The 22870-nt window shown below is 51.1% G+C and overlaps 2 protein-coding genes across 2 annotated transcripts; both read left to right on the forward strand.

Annotated features, from left to right (window-relative positions):
• The first annotated feature begins 8 nt into the window (after window positions 1-8).
• Window positions 9-6985, forward strand: PHF5A (PHD finger protein 5A). Its single transcript, XM_074578001.1, has 4 exons — window positions 9-117; window positions 1533-1556; window positions 2980-3146; window positions 6267-6985. Exons 1-4 carry the CDS (start codon window positions 66-68, stop codon window positions 6354-6356), a joined length of 333 nt encoding a protein of 110 aa, XP_074434102.1. The 5' UTR covers window positions 9-65; the 3' UTR covers window positions 6357-6985.
• Window positions 6986-12261: 5276 nt separating this feature from the next.
• Window positions 12262-21551, forward strand: TOB2 (transducer of ERBB2, 2). The gene is made up of 2 exons (XM_074578015.1): window positions 12262-12613; window positions 17040-21551. The coding sequence occupies exon 2, from the start codon at window positions 17126-17128 to the stop codon at window positions 18146-18148; it is 1023 nt and encodes a 340-aa protein (XP_074434116.1). The 5' UTR covers window positions 12262-12613; window positions 17040-17125; the 3' UTR covers window positions 18149-21551.
• The last annotated feature ends 1319 nt before the right edge of the window (window positions 21552-22870 follow it).

Below are 22870 nucleotides of genomic sequence, written 5' to 3' on the forward strand. Positions count from 1 at the left end.
GGCGGGGCACGCGGGTCGGAGGTGAGCGCGCGGGGCAGCCGCGCCAGGCGGGTGTTGGCGTCGCCATGGCCAAGCACCACCCGGACCTCATCTTCTGCCGCAAGCAGGCGGGCGTCGGTGAGTCCCGGAGGGCCCCCTCCATCACCTCTCGCCCCTCACTCCGCTGCGGGGCCGGGGGGCGCGGGGGAAGCCGGGGGTCTGCAGTTAGCAGCCGTTAGGCGCGCGCGCGTGGCCGTTAGGCCTGGCGGGGGGGAGGGGCGCCCGCCTCGCTCCTCCCTCCCTATTTTATTTCGCTTTTATTGCGGTGTCCTGCCGTGTTTTATGGGTTCTTCTCCTGAGGTGGGGGTAGAGGCTTTGTAAGGAAGGGCTGGGTCCCTGACCCCGTCCCGGGTACTTCTCCCGGGGCCCGTCCTGAGGTGCAGGTGCTCCCGGGCCTCTCTCAGTAGAGCCGAATGGCTTTAATGCCTGCGTTACAGCAGCCTCTTCTTCCTCACGTATGTGTGTGGGGAGGCAGGTGAAGTTGATGGCTGTACGCAGAAAAATACGATTTTGATTTACTCCTTTTGTGTTGGCGGTGCCAGTGCAGCCAGGAGAATGAGCTGAAGGCTTCAGCCAGCACTGGGAGCATCTTCCTGGCTGCAGGATAAAGTTATTTTGCAAGTTATACCTGTAGTCAGATATTGAGCTTTGTTCTTGTCACTTGGCTTAGAATTCACCCTGCTAAGTTTTGAAGAAGTCTTATATGAGTTTAGACGTTGAGATACCTTTTCCAGATTTTTTTTTTTTTTTTTACTCCTGGGAAAAACAAATTTAACATGCAGTTCTCTGAAAGAACTGTAAACGCAAAGTATTCAGCTGCATTGTCTCTAGAAAACTTCTTTTTAGAATAGTTAATGCAGCTAACAGTCTATTTATGTTGAAAATTCATTTCCAGCCTGATTTCCACCCTGACCCTTAAATTTCAACTGAATCGCTATTTAGTCTTTGTAAAGGAGGATATCTGCTCTTTAGAACTTGGTATTTGTGGCATTTATCCAAGTTACTGACATCATTGTTGTGAGTTTCCTAGACAAATGACAAGACTTCTGAGGTATATCTATCTATCTTTGTACTCTGAAGTGAAGAAGGTATTTGGGCTGCCTTAAATCAAATAGACGCTTGGTTGTGGGTTTTTTTTGTCTCATTAAAAGCAGTGTAAAACTCATGAGCAGACTCATTTATAGGATTTCCTTCGGTCAGGTATATTGGCTATGTTTGAAATGGAATAATGAATGTAGGTTTTCTTACTGCCAATGGGTGTCATTGCACATTCACAGTGCATCCAAATTTCGATCTTGGTAAATGTCTGCAGGAGGATATATATTGTTTATTGAAAATATGTTTGTATTTATGCTCAAACTGTTTCTGTGGTTAGTATTTTTGGTTGTTTTTTTTAAAAAAAAAACAACTGCTCAATGCAGAACATAATTATTTGATATTCAAGCTCCTGCTTCTGCCTCAAATAATTCTTTTTCTTCTTTTTCTTCTTACAGCAATTGGAAGACTTTGTGAAAAATGTAAGTATAGCTTCTACATATAGTTGCTTGAGAACATGGTGTTGTGGTTAGAGCGTACAGTTTGGATTTGGGGATTTGATTCTATTTTTGCTTTAACCATGAACTTGATGTCTCTTGAGATGGGAAGAGTTACTTGTGTATTGCAAGTATGAATCAGTGAATACTTAAAAAGTTGTGTGCTCAAATAGTTTGTCACACAAATACATGCATGCTGTTCCAGTGTATATGCTGAAAGCATTTTCAGTAGCTGAGACTGCAGTGACTTCTTGATTGATTCTTTGTAATCTGTAATACAGAATGATTGGCTTGATTATTTCAAAGCAGGAAAAAAAAAGATGCGTATTTGTAATCTGAGTTCTTCACACCTTGAGAAAGGTTCCCTTCAGCATCTAAGAGAATAAGAAATGGGGAGGGAACATGTAGAGTTAGAGCAGAAAAAACTCCACAGAATCAAATGACAGTGCTCAACTGTGGAAGAGAAGAGAGAGTATGACCTGTCATTAGATCCTTGTAGAGCAACAGAATAAATAAGATGACTAGTTTGGACTCAAAAATAGTATGAAAATAAGCAAAGTGGGGAGAAGCACAGTCTGAAGCAACAAGATTGTTTTCAAGAGCTCTCAGCAGTGAAACAGGTTCCCATTGGTAGTAGTTGAGGGCTGTCGTGATGGAGATTTAAGAGCACGTTAGATGAGCTGTTTGTGGGAGTCAGAATTAGATGCCTTGGGAACTGGTAATAGGATATGAAGCTTTTCATCCCTAGGTCAGTGTCTTGGATAAGGTCCAGCACAGCAGAGACTGTCAATGGCATCTGATGGCTGCTTGCCTGTATGATATGAGTACTTGAGTTTCACTCAGTTCCTTATGAGAAAGCAAGAGCAAGTTTTGTGAAATGGCTGTTTATGCCAGTTTGCCCTTTCTTTGGCCTTCTCGCAGATGAAGGATTAAAAGGACCACACGGGTACAATCTCTTATCTCATCTCTTTGAGGATAGTAACTCCAGACTTTTGTTGATGTGGGAGAAGCTTACACTGCTGCTTCTGCGTAGGTAAGGACACTAGTCCTGTCAGTCCAGCATTTTTTCATGAGTCAAAAATTCAGGAAAAGTTTTAGAGTAAAAGTAATGGTATGATCTAAGCAGGTGTTGGCTAATCACAGAAGTGACTTTGTGTTTCTTCTCTGATTGTGATTGCATGATTAAAAAAAACAACAAACTCAAATATTGCAGACTACTGGCCCTCGTTCTTCTCAGATCTGTGTGCAAATATAAACTTTCACCCTGTAACTGCAAGATGAATTTCTGCAGTTCAGTTGTATTGTCTTTGAGTGTACAGGCAAGTTCTTTGACTAGGAACCTTTTCCTCTTTAATGTGGGGGTGGAGGAAAGGACGTTCTGTAACCAAAGACTCTGCTGTACTTGCAGGTGATGGCAAATGCGTGATCTGTGACTCCTATGTGCGGCCCTGCACTCTCGTGCGCATATGTGATGAGTGTAACTACGGCTCGTACCAAGGGCGCTGTGTGATCTGCGGGGGTCCGGGAGTGTCTGATGCCTACTACTGCAAGGAGTGTACCATCCAGGAAAAAGATGTATGTTGTCATCCAGTCTCCTGTTGAATTGGTTATGTCTTTATTTAGCAGCCATGCTTATCTTTAAGGGGCTTGGAGCTAATGAAATTAGTGCTGGGACATGGGACACTTGGGTTCCACTACCAATATTGGCACTGGTTTTCATTGCCTTGTACCTTGTACCTACACAGGGAACTGTCGGTAGTTCCCTGTGTTTGCAAAGCATTTTGAAGCATTATAGCATTTTGAGGTTTCGTAACTCTCTTCATCTCAAAGGATCTTTGACAACTTTGCACTGCACGCTCACGGTTCACTTCCTCCCCACACTGCTTGTTATGTTGAAGTTATCTTGGTAGATCTCTCAGCCTAGGTTTTAGCAGGGTTGGAGATATTACAGACACCGCAGAGGCTTTGGTAGCAGCAGCTCCTCACTAGAAGTCCATTATCAGCCACTGACCAAGGACACTGTAAGGCCTATGGAATCACCACCTGTGTTTTCTTTTGGATTACAACATAAAGTTACATCTTAGTATCCTGTGTCTGCACCACTAATTGTGTTTTACAAGTTTAAAGTTTCTTGTATAATTTCAGTGGGATATAATTATTTTTTTTTAATTATTTTCTGGAATGGCCTATATCGTAGACATCTCCTTTTCTGCTAACGCTTTTTGGTGTAATGTTCCCTTATTTCTGTAGTCAGTGATGTTTAATCTTCTTGTGCTGAAAGATAGCCACTGCCCATGTGAAACAAGGCAGCTGTTCACCCCTATAAGGTATTTGTTAGTGTCCAACACAATGAGTGCAGGAGGGGAAAAACTGCAAATTAAGTGGTAGAAGGATCTTAGGGAGAAGCAAGAATATGATGCGTACAGCTGCGATATTTCCAGAATACAGACCTGATAGCTGTGAGAGTGTCTGTTAAAGGTTGTTTGGGTTTTGGTGCTTTGCAAATGCCATTTCCAGCACAGTGGAGAACACGTGGAGATAATGGCTCATTGATTTAGAGGAACACGCTCAGATGAGTGAGTTGCTGGTTTAATTCTCTGCAAAGCCTACGTTTTCTCTAGAGGCCTGCAGCTAAATTCAGGACAGGGACGGGTCCTCATCTGAATTTAGTCATTAGATCTGACAGGACCATAATCTTTCTTAGTATCTAAATATGGATATAAGTGCTGTGGTGGTGCTGCCTTGTACTTTGGAAATGCTGTGAGAAACAGTAGTTTTGTTCACTTGCCTCTGGAACCAAGACACCTGGCATGATAAGTCATGAGTTATTTTACTTGGTTTTATTTTCACCAGTTCATACTGATTCCCGACAGGTATTTTTCATAACCTAAGCTCACCAATAGCTTATCATGTCTGGTTCAGATGTGAAATAGCCAGCTGATCTGCAAGGAAGGATTGTAGAAAACAGAGCTGGAGGAGCAGGAGAATGACAAGTCAGAACTGAGGTATTTTGACAGCTGGGTGCAGGCTGCAGTGGGTGAAGGCAGTTGCTCTGTACCAGCAAACTCAACTGTTAGGGATTATTGCAGATGTGAAGTTGCAGATCTGAAACAGCAGATTTGGCATGATTGACTTGCAGGACTGAAAAGTGCTGGCACAGGTGTAGAGTGCCCGGAACAAGAAAAGTTAAGCATGCTGCCTGTCACAGATATGGTAGCTGGTGCTGATGTGAATCAGAAAAGCAGATGGACAGAGCCCTATACCTGAAGCTCTAACACTCCAAGGTTTCAGTCACAGCCCTTCTGTCATCCTCAGAGAAAAACTGAAAAAGATAATGAACAAAAAAAGCAAATACTAAAACGGAGGGAGCAGGTGGAACGCTGTTGGGCATGAGGCAAAGGGCCTGGTTACTCTTGGTTTGTTTGTTCTGATGGAGGGAGGAATGAGGTATTGTTTCACCCCACTTCTGTCTGTAGGTAAGGGCCAAAATCCTGCCTTGTCACCTGTGAATTGCAAAAAGTAATCTTTTCCCAGGGACGGGAGCATGCACATGTGCAGCCTCCTTAGGAGGAGGTGGAAGAATGAACAGAGCCCTGCAATAATGCTGTCAAGATTGTCACAGGCTCCCTGGATCGTGGGAGGCAAGGCTTGGAAGAGTCCTATTGAGGTTCAAAATCAAATAAGGAGACAGTAGCTAGAGATGGGTTGTGGCAGGTGTATGGGGGACGGGTGATGTCTTCCCCCCAACCCCCTCCTGTTATATTTCCACCATGCAGACCTTCCGCACTGGGTTACATCTGCTGCACAGGAGCAGGTATCAGTGGGGCAGCTTGGGTGCGGTTTCTACAGCAGCTCATACCTGCCCAGAGCCTTTCTAAATCTAACCCACTCTGGCTTACACAACAGCCAAGGACACGTGTTCCTCTGCCTGCTGGGCCCCACAGCTGCTGTTGCTGGCCACAACATTTTGCCCTCAATAGTTACGCAGATGTTGGGCTCAGGTAGCCCATGGATAAATGTTTGCTGGTACACCGAGAGATACATCTCACTGGTTTGTGTTTGCAGCTACCCCACTGAGGTGGGTCTCCCCTGCTCCCTTCTTGCTTTTTTTGTGGCTTTTTTCTCACCATCTACTGGAATTCAGGTACAAGAACTTACCCTTGTAGCTGCTGTGAAGAGCTGTCCTCTCCCAAGATGACCATACAGCCTCTGCAGTAATCAATCCAGGATGCAGGAAGTCTGAGATTCAGTTCTGCTGCCACAGCTGAGAGGAGTCCCTAAACACAAGAATGGCTTGGTGACACGTAAAGCAACAAGATTCTTTTTGGCTAAGGAAGGGAAAGGTTATTCCTCTGGGCCCTATAAGTCCTGTGTATCCTAATTTAGAAAGAATCCAGTCTTGAGGCACTGAGCATCCTTTTCATTAAACTGCTGATGTTATACGAGCTGTTTTCCATCTTCCCCCTGAGGAAGAGAATGTCCTAGAGTAATGTTATAAAGGCATCCGTCCTCTTCTCTGTTCCACCCTCTTGCTGGTAGTAACCAGAATTGGAGGGCAGTTTGTCTGCACAGGTGTTCGAAATGTGTGTTGAGGACAGGGTGGGGAGCGTGGGAACTGAGAACCTACTAGAACTATGCAAGTGATGATGTTCTGTTTGCTCATCTCCTAACTTATATCCTCTTTTCTTCTCACAGAGAGATGGTTGCCCTAAGATTGTCAACCTGGGCAGTTCCAAGACAGATCTCTTCTATGAAAGGAAAAAGTATGGCTTCAAGAAGAGGTGATCCTATCCGTACGTGGCTACATCTCCTGTTGGGTTGGCAGGAGAGTCTTGGAACACCTCTGGACTTTACTATTATTGAAAACCGGTTGATTATTTTTTTCTAAAGCAGTACAAATTCAGTAGTATACTTGGGCTTGGAGAAGTAACAGACTGAGTGGGGACTGAAACCTGATCAGAACTGACTATCAGAAAGAGCAAATGAGGATTACTGTCTGTTGCCTTTTCAGAAGCTCTACTAGTAGCTGCCCCAGCTTGCTATAAAAATTGTGGTGGGCAGATATTTATACATGGAGGAGACCAGCTCAGTAAAAATCAAGTGCCGTTTCTGGTGTGGGGAAACACCTTGCAGTTGTTCTTACCAGGCCGCCTCTCAATAGTCTGAAACCGCCCCACACATCGCTATTGAAGAACAGAGCACCAATCCAGTGTGTCTGCTCCCCCACTCCTCCTTCCAGTATATTTCCATGCTGCCCTGTTTTGTAAGGAACCTGCTTATGGCTGGTGCCTTCCTAGGGAGACCACAGCTGTTCTGTGTTTTCTTTGACAGATTAATCCAAGGCCCTTTCTTGTAACCGTTTCTGTAGGATGCATACCAATAAAGCTTCTTTTGGGTAATTTTTTTTTTTTTTTTAATAACAAGGATTTCTCTGTGGTTCATTCTGTGCCTAGCCTCTCTGGAGCTTTCTGGGGACACGCAGGATTAGCCCAGCTAGAACTGCACAATGGGTTATCTGGTTTCTGACAGTGCCTGCTTATGGCCATGTGACCTTGCTGCAAGGAGCTTCAGGGAATGGCTATCGCTTTTGTCTGCCTGTGATCCCAGCCACTGATCATTTTGTCCTGTAGCGTGAGGATCGCTGAGCTTGTAACCCTTATCCTAGCTAATGCGGCTGTGGATGTTGTTTCACCACGCAAACATCCAATCCCTTTCTAAAACCTACTAAGCTATTTGACTCGCTATCCTGTTCTTGTGAATAAGTTAAAGCCTTCCCTGCTGTAACTGGAAACCAACTATTGTGTTCGAGGCTATTAGCCCTATGCGTGCTGAAAACCAGAGGCTGCTTGTTTGTCAAATACCAGTAGAGGCTAAAAGCAGTCTGTTGGCTCAGCAGAGATCTGGGAATGGGCACCTTTATGTGGAGGCGGAACTGAGTTCCCTACTAATGCATGCACTCCTCAGATGGTTAAATTAAGGTCCTTGCTCGGTGTGCCCTGTAGTCCCTAAAGTCTTCATAGCCCGAGCCGAGCTACAGTAACGGGATTCTCTTTGCACAGTCTCAGGGTGCACAGCCTGTATCATGCCCCTGAGGTTAGTAGTGATACCTGTAACTCCTCTCTGGCTTAAATGCCTCTTCTACCTGCTCCAGCCATTTAGGTGTTTAGGATAAGAGCAAAAACAGGCAGACAAGTTGTGGTGATCCTTCCCTTAAAAGTCGTTTCTTCCTGCTGCAGCTGGTTCTGGCTATGACTGGTCCTACAGCCATCTCAGCTGCTCCTCCCTCTCCTACACCCAGCTATTAATTCTGTCAGGTTTCTCTTCCAAGCTTTTTGCTGTCCTTAGAGTATCTGCATGGCTTCTTCCCCGCACCATGGTCCCCTAATGCGGCTTCTTGTTAATTTTTACCAACGTGGGTGCCATTTGCCAAGATGTTCAGAGCAAACTGGTTCTCTGGTTACGGCAAACCCACTCTCTCAAAGGAATTCTATCTGAATAAACAGCTGCCTCTTGTTCCTGACTGGGAAGCCCATGTCAGAACTGTTATCAGCCCTGTTAAATTCTGTATTTCTTTAAAAGCAGGGCATGACATGCAGATTTTTTTTGTACCTGGAACTTTATCACTTCAAGCAGAATTTATCACTTGCTCTCAGTCAGGCTGCCCAAATTATCACACTAAGAATGCAGAAGGTTTGTACATTTTTTTTTTTCCTTTCCCGGAAGTTTCTAAGATAACAAAAGTTGTTGGGTGAAGGTAGAGGGAAATTAAGTTTGAATTATTTCTTTTGTCTCAAAGAGTTATTGCCCCTGGAGCAGGGACCCCTAGAAGACCTAATTTTAGAGCAGCCCTTGTTCCCGATCATTTAGCAGGATCAGCCAGGCTGGGGTTGCTATAGAGACGCGAGTGTCCCCATCCCTTCCCCCACCCCCAAAAATGGCTGAGCACACTTATTTTCTTGGCACTCTGGGTGCCCTCACTCTGACTGCTGGGTATATTGGTCTGCGTTCTGGCAGCAATGGGAGTTAAGCTGCCATTTCTAGTTGTTCTGAGTCGCTGGGCAGGTGGAGAGAGGGAGGGACAGGCTTTTTCCCCTTTGCCTTGTTTGCTCAGACAGCTCTGGGGAGAATGCCAAACGCTGCTGGTGCTCGGAGCAGTTCAGCGCCGCTGCCTTTCTGGTACTTTCAGAGCACGGACGGGACATTGCCCTGAAGCTGCTAATTCAGACAAGGGTAATGGATACAGTTGGGTAGCCCAGAAAAACTCAGCCTTGCCTGCATGGTAATGATTTCTGTTCGCCAGCAAATGAAACCCAGGCAGGGCCCCTAGAGATCTGCAATATTTCTTACCTAAATAGATTTTTTTTTAAAGTACTTGCTCAGTAGAAGGAGGTTTCCTGGCAGCGCTGGAGACCGGAGCACATGCTAAAAGGGCGAGCTTCCCTGCAGGGGGGGAATGAGACCAGACTGTCCCGCTACTGTCTGCCTGCCAGGCTCTGGAAGGGCTTCATCAGACCTTGGAGCCTGAAGTATCCTGATTCGGGGGCTCCCTGGCTGCCAGCTGTGAAGCACTTGCTTCACAACTGCGAGGAAGGGTGGGAGGAGGAGGGGAGCTGCGTCTCTGCGGCAGCTGAACCCCTGTGGTGCTGGCTGCAAACCTTAATTGCATGGAGCTAAATGTGTCTTCCTGCCATTACTTTTTCTAGGTAGGGTTATCTCTTTTTTTCTTTTTCCTTTTTTTTTAATAAATCAAAAGGATGTTACATAATAAGTAAAAAAACTAATTTCAAATATTTACACAGGGGGGACAGACATGGGACCTCTTGGCCTATTAAGTAATTGTCCTCTTTGTTGCCAGTACTAACAAGGCGTTGCTGCGTTCTGAAATATAGATGTTCCCTGTTAGACGCCTCTTCAGACCGACTACCAGCCCCCCAGCGTCGCAACCTACAGCCCAGCTCAGCAAATAGCTCCTTAACGCACCTCCAGGCTTTTGGATCATTTCAGACCTTGTCTTGACAAAGCCCTTGAGCCCAAAGCATTACCTTTCTTTTAAAAAAAAAACCAGAACACTAAAGGTAGGCAAAGGCCTCAGGTCTGTCTGTGAGCTTTCCCTGCGGGAATTGTATAGACAAAATCCTGCTTCTGAAACCTTATCTGCACAGGAGCTGTTATTTTCTCATTATGGGGATCAGCTGGAGATGTTGTTTGCCTATTTTCAATAGCAGGAAAGAATTTTTCATTTCCTTGAGGTCGTCATGTGACTTGAATGTAAAGAAGATTCAGGGTATGGCGGTGTTAATTACGCTCGATTATAACCTGACTGCCCTTCCTTGGCATCAAATAACCCAGCAAAACGAGCTCTGCCCCAGCGGCGGCCTGGCGATTCCTTCCCTCCCCGCGTGCACGTGATCCGGTAGCTTTGCTTTGACGTAATGGCCAAATGGCCGAGAATGCATGAGCGGGTACTGTGACAGGATTCCTCTGCCTGCATGTGTACCGGGGCGACGCGATAATTAAAGGAGCACGGTCAAGGCACAAGTATTTTAAAGAGCCCTAATGTGTAACACCCTCTTAGTAACACCTTATTAAAACAACAATAGAATTTTAGAAATGTAATTGCCTCTTTTTTTTTTTTCCCCCCCTTAATGATGATAAAAATAGCGCAGTCGTTTTAATTTCCCGATATCTGGCTGACAGCGTGATTTTTGTTTCCAGCAAAGCAAGGGAGTATTAGAAAAAGGAAAAAAAAAAAAAAAAAAGGCGTTCTTTTGTAACTAAATTCCTTTTAAACTAGGAGTGATGAAAATAAGGCTGCTCATAATAGCTCTCATAAATCTTCCCCTTCTCTGCCTCCCCCTTCCCCTGCAGAAAAAAAAAAAAAAAAACAAACAAAAAAGCTTCAAAAGTTACTGGGTTTTGGTTTGTGTTTTTTTTAAATCGGTGGGAAAATGAGCAAGGATAGTGGTGTAGCGCTGGGGCTAGGGAGGAGAGCACTGACGGGTTGGTGCTGGCTGGCTTCAGAAGAAGTCCTCTTCAGTGGCAAAGGCAGTACCTAAGGTAAAGAGTTCCTGAGCGAGGGAGGACAAACCAAACCCAGAAAGGTGCCAAGGATCTTTGTGGAAACGGCGCGGGAGAGGGACTTCGTATTTTTGCACTTGGCAGACAGTTGCTACGGAGAATTATTTAACCGGATGGACATGGAGCAGCTCAGGAAGTGTCTGTGGTCTTTGTCCCTTTTGAAGACGGGCAATGAATTAAACATTCAAACATGACTGTGTTATTGGGAAGACAGGATTCCAAGATGGAATGTGATTCCATGACGGAACGTGACTCCACGATGGGATTTTTCTTGGGAAACGGGACGCTTCACGGGCTGGGCAAGCTGCCCCCGCTGTGGCGGGGGTTGTGGTAGTGCACTGGTCACGGGTTCTCCCTCCCCAGTCCGCCTGTTCCAATGCTGAGGAAAACTCATGGAAGTGCCGTTCTTGGTGTCCCTTCCGCTTGCTTGGAGCATCACTCGGATCAGGAGCTGCCTCACCCGTGGACAGCAAGAGCCCTTTGCAAGCGGTGTCTGTCCGAGGCGATGGCCTCAGGGATGCTCATCTCCTCGGCTGTCCGTCCCCAGGGCAGCACGACACCGCCTCGCGTCCTGGCTCTCCTGGATCCCCCCAATACCCCACGGTGCGGGACGGGGTCGGCCAGGCCGCGGCCGCCATGGCGACTACAACTCCCGGCAGTACCTGCGCCGCACCCGGCACCGCCCCGCCGCGCACACCCCCTTCGGCTCACTGGCTGAGGCAGCGCACCAATCCGGAAGCGACGGCGGGCCCGGCCAGCCAATGGGAAGGCTGTTGCTAACACGCCGTAGTTATTTTTAGCTCGGCCGCCGCTCGCGCACCTTGCGGCTTCGTCGCCTCCGCCGCGGCCGGCCCGGCCCACCGCTGAAGGGCGGAGGTGCACAGGCGTGTGGAGACAAAATAGTCCGCCAGGGAGAGGGGTGTCGGCTGGGCTCGGGGCCGTAGGGGTGGTTGTGGCTGCTCCCGCCGTCCCTGGGGTGGCACCGGCAGGCCTCGCCCCGCCTTGTCCCCTGAGGAGGTGTCGCTGGACCGGGGGGGTTGGCAGCGAGGAACGGATCCGGGGTTCCACCTTCTCACGCCCTTCTGGGCACCTCACCCCCAGGGCTTGGGGCTTTCAGCACGGAGTTTTTGAAGGCTTCACTGGGGCTGTGCATTGGGCTTGTCCCCTCGGGAGCCCGAATTCCCCGGTGCCGGCCCTGACACAGAGCCGGGTCCCGGCGGCACTAGCTTCCCCCCACCCCCACCGCGGCCTGTTCCTGCCCAGCACCCGCCATGTGCGGAGGTGGGGGAAACGCCGGCCGGTTCCTTCGATCCCCTCGCTGGTGTCCTCCCCCGCGGCCATCGCCCCCGGCTAAGCCGCTTGGGGAAATCCTCAGGTCAATCCTCATCCCCGCTAAACCCCCTGCCCCTTCCTGCCCCTGGCGCCCGGGGTCGGGGCGCTCCGCGGTGCCACGCGGCTGGTAGCGTCCCCCGCTGGGGGGGGTGGGGGAAGGGGAGAAAAAGGGTAATTAATCCCCATACCCCCCCCCCATCTCCGCGGCGCGGTGGGGCCGAGCGGACGCCTAAGGGAGGGGGAAGTAGTCCCGGCCCGCCCTCCGCGACCGCATCACGCTGGGCGGGAGCGCGGATCCCTGCGCGGGGTTGCTAAGGGTGAAAGTTTGCAGTGAGTTGGCTCACTTGGGGCCAGGGCGCGGGCGGCTGCGGGCCGGCGGGGCGACGAGCAGGCGGCGGCGACGACGATACGGGCACCGGACACCCGCACCCCCCACCATCACCACCGCCGGGCGTCCCGCACCACCTCCGGCCCGCGCCGCAGCCCCCGGGTCCGCCCCGCGGAGGAACCGCACCGCCGGGGATAAGGCGAGGGAGGGGACGGGACGGGGCAGAGACTCGCACGCACCGCCCAGGTTCCGCCGGCAGCGCCCACGGCCCCCGACAGCCGCCGGCCCTGGAGCCAAGGACGAAGTAAGTGGGGCTGGGGGTGCTTCCCTCACAGCCCCGTCTCCGGCCGGGTCCCCCTGGCCTGTCCCCCCCTTTGTGGGCTCGGCCTGAGGGGGCTCATCGCTCCCCTCCAGCGGGTAATTTATCCGTGCGCGGAGCGGCCGTGCGGCTGCAGCCCCCCCGGGGAGGGGGGGGATTAATGGGGTGTCGGGGGGGGGGGGGGTGTGTGTGAAAGTCATTGGGTCGCTGACGCCTCGCAGTGCCCCGGTTCACCATTTTGTGTGTCGTCGTCCCGTCACCCCCCCTTCCCAGTCTGAAGGGGGACGGGGTGCGGCTCAGCCCCGAAAAGGGCCGGCCGGGCCCGGGGGCGGTGGCGGGCACCCTGGGGTGGGGGGGGTTGGGGGTGCGGGGGTGCCGCTGGGGTGTCTCCCTTCCCTCACGGTAGATGCAGCCCCCGCCGGCTCCTGGGGATGGAGGGGGAGAATCTCGGCGACAACAAAGGCGCTGCCGGGGCTGGGCTGGGCTGGTCGCCGACGGAGGGGCCCTGTCACCCCCGTGAAGGCGGCGAGGGTGGGGGGACCGGCCGAGGTGCCCTTCGCGGGCACGGCCGCTGCTGCTGGGAAGGGGTCATGCGGCAGCGGGGGAAGGTCGGGCCCTGGGTTACCTTCGTGGGGGTGGGTGTCTGGGGGGGGCCCGTACCCACCCACCCCCTCCCCGATCCTCCAGGCCTCGGGGGCCCCCCGGGTGCGCGGGGCCAGGAGCTCGCCCTTGAGGCGGACGGGATCTTCACCCCCCCTTCTCCCCCCCCCCCCCATCAAAGGGCTTTTTTTGGGGACCGTGGTTTGGCGATCTGGAGAGACGGGGACGACACACGGGGCTTGTGGCCATCCCGCAGCCGTGGGGCGGGGGGGGGAGGCTGCCGTGGGGTGGGGACGCGCCTCCCCGTCCCCGCCGAGAGGGGAGGGAGGGGAAGGGAAGAAGGGGGCGGCTGCCCGGCGGTCCCCAGCGCCGGGCGACGGGGCGTGTTTCCCTCCCCCCGCCAACCCTGCCGTGGGCAGCGCCAGGGCGCATGTGCCGTGGAAAATTTTGCGGCCCTGCCCCGCCGAGGGAAGGGCCGGGCCGGGCCGGGCGCGGGGCGCGACGGGAGCTGTAGTCCGGGGGCGAAGTAGGTCGCGGGGCGGGGAGTGGGGGCGAGGACTACAACGCCCAGGGCGCCCCGCGGCGGCGGGGTTGGGAGGCGGGGGCGAGGCTGTCCGCCCGGGTCACCAGAAATGGCCGCCCTCCCCGGGTGGGTTCCCCCGCGGGGCCTCTCGCCTCGAGTCGTGGGAGTCCCTCCGGGCCGGGTTGGGGCGGCGAAGGGTGTGAAGGGGGCCCGTGTTCCGGACGGGTGTGGCCTGCCCTGGGACTACAGGCCGTCGTGGTCGCCCGCTTCGAAAGGCCGCTTTCAAAGGGGTTGAGGCGGCGGCAGCAGCAGCAGCCAGCCGGTTCCCCGGGGAGGGAGTCAGGCCTCTCTCGGGAGGCCGGAGGGATACTCGCAAGGTCACCCGCTGTGTTTGCGCAGGCAGGAGGAGAGGGCATGGTTCCCGTGTTTGCTCTCCTCTGATGCAAGGGGTTATTTGGCCCCTCTCTCTCCTTCAGTGCCTCGGTGTTGCTGATCGCGGTGGGGGCTGGGTGGGCTCCTGCCTTTCCTCCGCAGAGGAACAGCCCTTTGTGTTCTGCCCACGGTACAGTACGCCTTTGCTTTGGAGATCCTGTCAGTGTGGGCAAGCCTCTCTTCATGGAAGTCTTGTCAGAATACCTTTTACAGTTGATATTTAGTTGTTTCTTGTCTTGGAGCCATGCTGCTTCAGCTGTTTGGTTTTTTTATCTTTTATTTTATGTTATCACATTCTGGTGCAATAGAAAGAGATTGAGAGGGGCCTACTGTCAACAACCTGAGAGGAGTCAGTGGTATCTCTGACTTCTTGTGCTTTCTACAAGTGTCAGCTACCTTGGCAGCTGTTGATATTATTAGACTAATTAACTCATCTTTTTCATAGTCAAGGTACACAGTATTCCCCTTTTAGGAAGGGGGAGTACTTCTTAAATAAAAGAAAAAAGGAGGCAATGATTTATAATTGTATCTGCTCGCTGTCTTCTGCAGAAGGTTGATGAGGATGTGGGCTCCTCAAAGTATATTGAGGCATTTGTGTTGCAAATAGGGTGGTAACAAATTCTGGTCTCTTCTCCTTTCCCAATCTGTAATTTCTGATTTCTTAATAGATTTTGCATCTGGACTAGAATTTATCACACAAGATTAAAAGACATACAAAACTGGCTCTTCTCCTCCTGCTTAATTTGCTGGGATCCCAAGCTGTCCTCTCCCTCAGATGCCTCAAAGCCAAAGGAGCAAGAGGGCTCCATGTAATCCCCCCCTTAAGGTAGCATGGGCTGTATAAGCTCTTGCTAACATGTGCGCTTTCAGGGGTTTGCTTTGTGCCGTTGTCTCTGGAAAGGGCTCCGTCTCTGTGGCAAGACTCCTGCCTTCTGAAAATGGCTTATCCTTGCTGTTCTCTGAAAAACTCTGGTTGCATATTCCTTTGGTGTTGATCTAGTCTTATTTGAATTTGGTCAGGTCTCGATGACCTGCCCAAAGTTGTTACACTACAGTAAATCCTTAAAGCAGGTTTTAAAGGCAAGACTTTGTCCTCTCTTTTCCATACCCTCATTCCGGTGTTTTCTTTCTTGTCGCTGAATCAAACCTGAAGGGGATTCTCCTTCCAGAACTGACCACCTTGTTGGTGGACTTGAGGTGTGGCATCTGTTTCTGGTTACTGTCACCCTGAAGCCAAGCCTCTCTGAGCTCAGACTGGTACAGAAAAAGCATAGAATTCCACCCCCGCCTTTTTTTTGTAACAAAATCTCAAAATACTTGAGGGTTTCTTTAAAATGTGTTTAATCCTTCTTGTCCGCTAAACTAGACCAAGCAAACAAGTCTGGTCAGTTGGTTTTTTTTTTTTTTGTTTTTTTTTTTTTGTTTTTTTTTTTTTGTTTTTTTTTTTTTGTTTTTTTTTTTTTTCTCCTCCTGACCTAGACCAGCGTGGATACCTGGTTGTGCTGCCGGGATTCCCGGTTTTTCAGGGGAATGCTGACACCGTATGTTTGTACTCCGTCCCCACCCCCAAAATAATTGGCACAAGTTGTAAACATTGGCTTGAGTGCTGCGTGAGAGCATCCCTGAAGCCCATTTTAGGAAGACGGTTGAACATGGTGTGTCTGTTTGAGCAAGGTGAGGGCAGCTGAAGACAAGGCAGCCTCTGACTAAGCTGCCAATTAAAAACTGGATATTCTGCTTCCCCCTAGAGAGGCGTGGAGGCTATTGGAAGTGTGCTTCCTCTTAAAATATCTGTGGGATTTGTTTTCTTTGGATGGGTGACAGAGTGTGGTGGTGACCTACCTGGGGTTTTTTTTTTTGTACTCAGACGAACATTGTTTGCAAATGTGCGTATAATGGGAGAGTTGAGTGTTGTGGTTTTGCATTGTGCTTTTGTGGGTTCTCTCCATTTCAGAGACTTCCTCATGAGGGAAGGAGGATTACTTCAGTCTTTGGCAAGCAGTTTCAGTTTTTATGAAGTAGGTACCTGATCCTGGCAGAGCTCATCGTCCCTCTGCCCAGGAATAAGCGATGTGAACTGTATTGGACAGGATGTTGGCACGTGTGTGTTTTGTGACTCTGCATGTTTCTTTCCCCCTTTCCCCCCCTACCTGAGTTAAACTGGGATTTTAGGCTTGTAGCAAGGCAGAGCCTCAACTACGTATGCTTAATAAGATACGTGCCTGCCAGTCAAGAGGGTAGTAAACACGGGCTGGCAGCTGGTGCCTCAGCACCCTCCCTCGCTGCTTCTTGTCCCTTCTGCGTTTGTGCCAGCAGGACGTGGCACCCGGCACAGCCACCCAGCCTCCCGGAGGAGAGGCTGTCCCTGCCGTCCTGAGAGCGAGCAGGTCTCTGCGCAAGCTGCTGAGCGAGTCACGAGGCTGTTCAGGTGGTGCACTTGTGTTCTGGAGAGAGGCTGGTGCAGGTGAGCCGTGCTGGAAGCAGCTAAGTGCTAGGGCAGAGAGAGGCATGTTAGATGTGCTGAAGTAGCTCTGCTGGAGCAGACAGTTGGCTCGCTGGGTTTCAGCAGCGGTACTTGGCAATGAGGTAAGTACAATGTACGTGCCTATGTGCGGATAGTAGCTACACCCTTACCTCTTCTGTAGAGGACCAGGGAGACTCCTCCCTACCAGCATCTCTTTGTTTTGAGGGACAGTAGATTTGGGGTGATCCTCCTAGAGAGCATCACTGCTTGTTAGTGTTTGTGCAAACTGCTTGTTCCGCTTTCCTTAATGAAAATGCGCGGCTGTTTATCTTAACAGGTGGAGAGCTGTTGTGTTCTCTCATCTTCATCCATCCTTTTCTCTTTTTCCCTAGGTCTCTTTGGAGCCAAATCTTGTCTATGTGCGTGTCATTTTGTCTCTTTTAATACACTGCCCTGACTTGCTTGCTGCGAAGGGAGTATGCATCTGGAGATCAAAGTTGCTCTTAACTTCATCATCTCATACCTGTACAACAAGCTTCCTCGGAGGCGGGCAGACCTGTTTGGTGAGGAGCTAGAGCGCCTGCTGAAGAAGAAATATGAGGGTCACTGGTACCCAGAGAAGCCTCTGAAGGGATCTGGCTATCGCTGTGTTCATATAGGGGAGACAGTGGATCCAGTGGTGGAGCTGGCGGCCAAGCGAAGCGGGCTGGCTGTGGAGGATGTGCGTGCCAATGTGCCGGAAGAGCTGAGTGTCTGGATCGATCCTTTTGAGGTTTCCTACCAGATTGGCGAGAAGGGCTCTGTTAAGGTCCTCTACCTGGATGACAGCGAGGGCTGCGGCGTGGTGGAGCTGGACAAAGAAATCAAGAGCAGCTTCAACCCTGACGCCCAGGTGTTTGTCCCCATCGGCAGCCAGGACAACTCGCTGTCCAACTCTCCGTCCCCCTCCTTCGGCCAGTCGCCTAGCCCTACCTTCATCCCTCGCTCTGCCCAGCCCATCACTTTCACCACTGCCACCTTTGCTGCCACAAAGTTCGGCTCTACCAAGATGAAGAAGGGCGGAGGAGCTGGAGGAGGGGGCGGCGGAGCAGGGGCTGGGCAGCAGCCGAGGATGGTCAGGTCTCCCACCACCAACCTGCTGAAGCACAAGGGCCTCTCCCTGTCTATGCACTCTCTGAACTTCGTCGGCAGCGCTGGGAGCCAAGCCCCGCAGTCGCAGCTCTCCCCCAATGCCAAGGAGTTCGTTTACAGCGGCGGGTCGCCGGGAGCCAGCAGTCTCTTCTTCGATGGTGTTGCCAGTGAGAGCCAGGCCAGCAGCATCCCGCCGGCATCGCAGTTCAACACCGGCACGGGTGGTACCTTTGATATGGCTCAGGTCTTCGGTGGCAGCACCAACAGCCTCTTTTTGGAGAAGTCTCCCTTCGTGGAAGGACTCAGCTACAACCTGAATGCCATGCAGTATCCCAGCCAGTCGTTCCAGCCTGTCGTCCTGGCCAACTGAACACAAGGAAGGAGAGTATTTTGGGGCGGGGAGGGAGGGGGGGGAAACAAGAGCAAAACAAACAATAAAGAGGGAGAGAAAAGAAAAATAGAAATATACAGAAAATATTCAAATCTTATAAATATAGCTTCTTGGGAAAAGAGAAAGCCCAGTGTTGTTGCGCTGTGCTGGCAACGCTCCTGAAGCACTGACTTGTTTTTTAACTCAGTCCCTGTGCTTTTTTCCTACTCACTTTTTTACTCCTTAAATGAGTCTTGGGATTTTTTTCGGTTTGTGTTCCCCCTTCCCTCCCACCCCAGCCCAGGACTGGTGCAACCATAGGTCACGATGCTCCTGATGACCTGCACCCCCTCCCAGCGCTGGACACAGGGTCCTTCCACCGGGGTGTAGGGATGTCTTCTTTGTACCACCTCGCTGGAGGCTGGAGGAGGCATGGGGAGAGGATGAGTCAGTATCGGTGGAGATACACACGTTGTTGTTGCGTGCTAGCCAGCAGTGGGTGGGTGAGCCTGCTTTTTCTGTTACGGCTCTGCGTGTAGACGGAGAGCATCTACTGTGCCCACGGGCGTAGACCGTTGTGCTGTTGTTGCTTCAGGCCGGGCTGGTGTCAGCTGTTCTGTCTGTGTGCTGAAAAGCACTAACTCTTCTCCTTGACCTCCTCCCAGCACGTAGCAAGGAGTGTTACTGTGAAATGGCTTCTTACTGCTCCCTTCCTCATCCGCACTTCCAGCTGCAGCTACAGGAGGACAGCACTTTGAACTGAGTGACTGTGATTATTGTCCCCTTCTGCATGTGAGCGAGGGGGCCTTTCCATGCCCTCTCAGGGCTGGCTGGTTGGTCCAGGTGACAACCCTGTGGTGTAGAAACACCACCCGCCTGCCCCTGCGGCTGGGGGAGGTGAGGTGGTGCTGAGCCAGGCGGCCCCACTTGGATCCTGCCCCTGCTTCCCAGACATTCTCCCCAGCAGCAGGGACCAGCATCCACCTGGGGTGGTGTCTGAGATCTGAGTTCTTGTTCCCTGCTGTGAATTCATCTCCTTGCCTTGGGGAGGGAATCCTTTCTTTTTCAGTTAGAGAGGCAGCACTACTATTGAGGAAGAGAAAGGGCTATGTTGTTGGAGTGGTAGCATAAGGGTTTGTGCTTTCAGCCAGGTACACACCTGACTAAATCCCCTCCCCTGCCCTTCTGGAGGAGCGGGAGGAGGTGGCTGATCTGGTGTGGAAGGGAAGCACCTAGCATCAGCTCATCATTCCAGCCAGATCACGTCAGCGTGGATGGTGGCAGGCTTAGAGCAGAGCAGGTACAGGCACTCGGAAGGCGAGCGGCCGTCCCAACGTATGAATGTATGGTGCCTCCCTGCCACAAGGCCGGGATCTGGGAACGCCGCTGCAGCTTTCCCTGGGACAACGTACTGCAGCTGGGCAGTAGTGGCATTTCAGCTAGGTCGCTTGTGCATTAGGGACTCCAAAACTCACCTTCATGAGAAGCTGAAGGAGGGCTGCTTCTTGCCTAGGTTGGGTGGAGGCTCTCCAGGTGGGAAGGAGGTCTCCTTGGAGGCTGTTGTGGGAGTATGTAAGCGTGCAAAGAGGAGAGAGGTGGAGATGATGAGACTCCAATCTTTGAAGTTCTCAGTTTAAATGAAAAATAAGCTTTTTGCTGCCTTCCGAACTTGAGGTTTGGTTTTCTTTTAATGATGTCTCTGGAGCACCCTCTGAAACCCACTTCTCTTGTATCTGTCAAACCAACATGCTCTTTCCAGACATCCCTGTTTCAGGCGAGATGGACTTGAACTCTTGCTTTTCCTGCTCCCTTCCCTTGAGCTGAGATGAAGCTACTCCAGCCCTCTTGCAGTTGTGTTGCCAATGAGCCTTTGCAGAGGTCTGTCCTAGGGAGACTGCCACTGCCCGGAGCTCTTCAAGGAGAGTTGTCCAGCACACGCTTCCCCTCGCTGGGTGACTGGGGGAGGCACGGTCCGGACCTCATGCCCAGCGTGGGTTCCTGAGCAGGCTGCTTGCCATCGAGCTATGACCGACACGGCAGGTGGGCGAGGAGAGTGGAGCCCAGGGAGCTTCCCCCATACTGGCGCCCATGGCCTCAACCATGCAGGTTTCCAGACTAGGATGAGTTCCTGAGGAATGGCCGAGCTGTTGGGTTTCCCTTGTTTTCTTTTTTCTTTCTTTTTAAACACCCTCCCCCCACCCCCTTAGGGATGTTACCACTGCCACCCCCTACTTCTCCCTAGGAGTGTGCTACTGAGTGCCAGCCCACTTGCCACACTGGACCGAGGGGCGCTCAGCCTGCCGTGGTGGGACCCAGGTCCAGTTGTCCCCCCCTCAACTGTCCCCACATCTGGCAAAGCCACCTGTGAGCCGCTGCTGCGGGACAGCGTGCTCTCCTCCAGCACAGGGAGAGGTGGGGATGCCCCCTGGCCACCTGCTTGTGTGTGTGTGAAGCTTTGATGCCGCTTTGCCCTGCCACACGTATTATACCTGCTTTAAAAATTAGTGGTGTGAGCGGAAGGAGGAAAAGAGGAGGGACCAACCTCTTTGTATCTTAAAAGGAAAAAAGCGTGCTTCAGAAACGTTCCTCCAGTGTCAGGCAGCAATGGAAACTAACGGCCTTTTCGGGTCTTTTCTAGTCTTGGATGTAGGCGTTCAGCTTCAATTTTATTTTTTAAAAACCTGCACTAATTTACCTGGTTTCTTAGGAAGAGAAGAGAGAATTTTTTTTTTAACTTTTATTTTTTATGGGTTTGTGTTCTTTTTGTTGATGTCTGTTTGTATTGAATAATTTGCTACATTTGTAAAATGTAAGAGGTATATATAATATATGTATATTTCTAACGTAAAAAAAAAACTGTAATTTTTTTCTTTTCAAGATTTTTTCTTAAAAAGAGGAGAGAAAAAATATTTTTTCAGGAAAAAAACTTTAAACAAAAAAAGAAGAGGTGAAGATTCCTTTCTCCCTACTCAGCCTCCCTCCTTTCCCTCCCGCCCCTCTCCGAGGAGTGAATCGACAGTTGCCTTGTGGGAGAGAAGGAGTGAAAGAGGACAGAAGTCTGTATGTCTCCGAGCGGAGGGTTACTGTGTGTGCTCTGCTTGGGTTTCTTTCCAAGAAGGGGGCTACTGAGAGGGGGAACCAAGGGGGTTGCTGTCTTTTTTTTTTTTTTTGGTCTTTTTTTTTTTTTCTTATTTAGCGAAGGAGGAATACAATCAGAGTTTTGTATTCAGAATGTTGTGCAATATTTTGGAACGGGACATTGGTGTGTCTAGAGATTTAGTTAAAAACAAAAAAAAAACAAACAAAAAAAAACAAAAAAAAAGAACAAAAAGGTTGATCAAATCTGTACAGTTTCTATTGTTCCAGATTTTTTTAAGTTTGTATTAAAAGCATGATATAATAACCCGTTGTCGTGTGGTGTGTGCTCGGTGGGGAGAGATCACTTCTGCTGTGCCTGTTCCCGGGCGAGGAGGGATGCAGCTACTTTCCTTGTTGCCTTCAGATGCACTGGCACTTGGTGTCTTCCTCTCGCAGACATGGTCGCTGGTTTGTGGTGTGCGCCGCGTAGGTTTCGCGGGGTTCGGAATAGCCCAGTGATGCCCAGGCTTGTGCAATGCAGCGCGGGCAGCTGTCTGCCTGACCTCTGGCATGGCTGAGAATAGCAGCGGCATAGGAAAAAGTGGCGGTGTGCCTGGCCTTCCCAGGTCCTGCCGTGATTCAGCTCCCTGGGAGGGGGGAGAGCTGGCTCTCCTCTCCAGGCGAGAGGAGGGAGCTGAACGCTTTGCCTTCAGCATGTGGCGCCTTGCGGGCCTTCAGTCAATCAGCGGAGTTCCTAAAATACCCGGCTTCTGCGGCAGTTCCAGGCTGGGATTTGTCTGGCGTCATTGCAGGGGGTAGCCGAAGCCTTCCTAGGCAGGGGTTTCTGCAGAGGGGGTGCTGTTCCTGGGGTGATTTCTCTCCCCTCTGTGCAAACCAGTTTGGGTTTATCCGGGGGTACCTCGAGGTGTGTGTGCAGGCCATGCTGTCCCTGCTGGGAGTAGCGGGGTGGGCTCGAGGCTGGCCATGAGAACAAGCGGTGATGATGAAGGTCTGATTTTTGTTGCCCTTTCTAACCTCTCATTGCTCAGCTTTAATCAGAATTTCTGTCGGAGAGAGCTGCTGCTTTTTACCAAAAGGAGATGAAATGGCTCCTCTGTGCTGAGGAAGGTGCCAAAATGCCTGTCCCACCCGATGTGTGCCGGATGGCTGTGTCACCACCCAGCTTCCCCCAGCCCCACTGCCCTCCTGCTCCAGGGGTGGCTCCCAGCTCCCTGTCCCGACTCAGAAAGCTGTTGAAGGAAGCTGCTCTGAATGTACCTGAGGAAACCAAAGGTGGAGCTGGTACTGGCTGCTCTCTCCTGCTAGCATCCCTACCTAACGCCCCCTCGGCCCCTCTGGCCCGAATTTCTTCCTGGAAGAGCTTGCGCTGTCTTTGCCCTTGGCTTTGCGAGCCCGGGGAGCTGGGCTGCTGCTCGTGCCTGCTGGGCGCCACGTGACTGTCACACTCTGCTAAGCAACAAAACTATTTTTTTCCCCTTTGTGTCTCAAACCCCTTGTAATCATTTATCTGAAGCACGCACAAGCTTCTGCCCTTAGACACGTTTCTGGAAATGGAAAATCAAGGGCGAGTATGTGCCTTCCTGATCCTTGCCCTGCATTTGCTCGGCTGTGACGCAGGGAGGC

Source organism: Larus michahellis, chromosome 1 (genome assembly GCF_964199755.1).
Source record: "Larus michahellis chromosome 1, bLarMic1.1, whole genome shotgun sequence".
Classification (NCBI taxonomy): domain Eukaryota; kingdom Metazoa; phylum Chordata; class Aves; order Charadriiformes; family Laridae; genus Larus; species Larus michahellis.

Bases quoted from the DNA above. Each gene is read 5' to 3' on its own strand.
- PHF5A (XM_074578001.1), top strand. From the start codon at position 66: ATGGCCAAGCACCACCCGGACCTCATCTTCTGCCGCAAGCAGGCGGGC. The intron at 118-1,532 runs GTGAGTCCCGGA...TTCTTCTTACAG, and splicing joins CCGCAAGCAGGCGGGCGTCG to CAATTGGAAGACTTTGTGAA. The intron at 1,557-2,979 runs GTAAGTATAGCT...CTGTACTTGCAG, and splicing joins TGGAAGACTTTGTGAAAAAT to GTGATGGCAAATGCGTGATC.
- TOB2 (XM_074578015.1), top strand. From the start codon at position 17,126: ATGCATCTGGAGATCAAAGTTGCTCTTAACTTCATCATCTCATACCTG.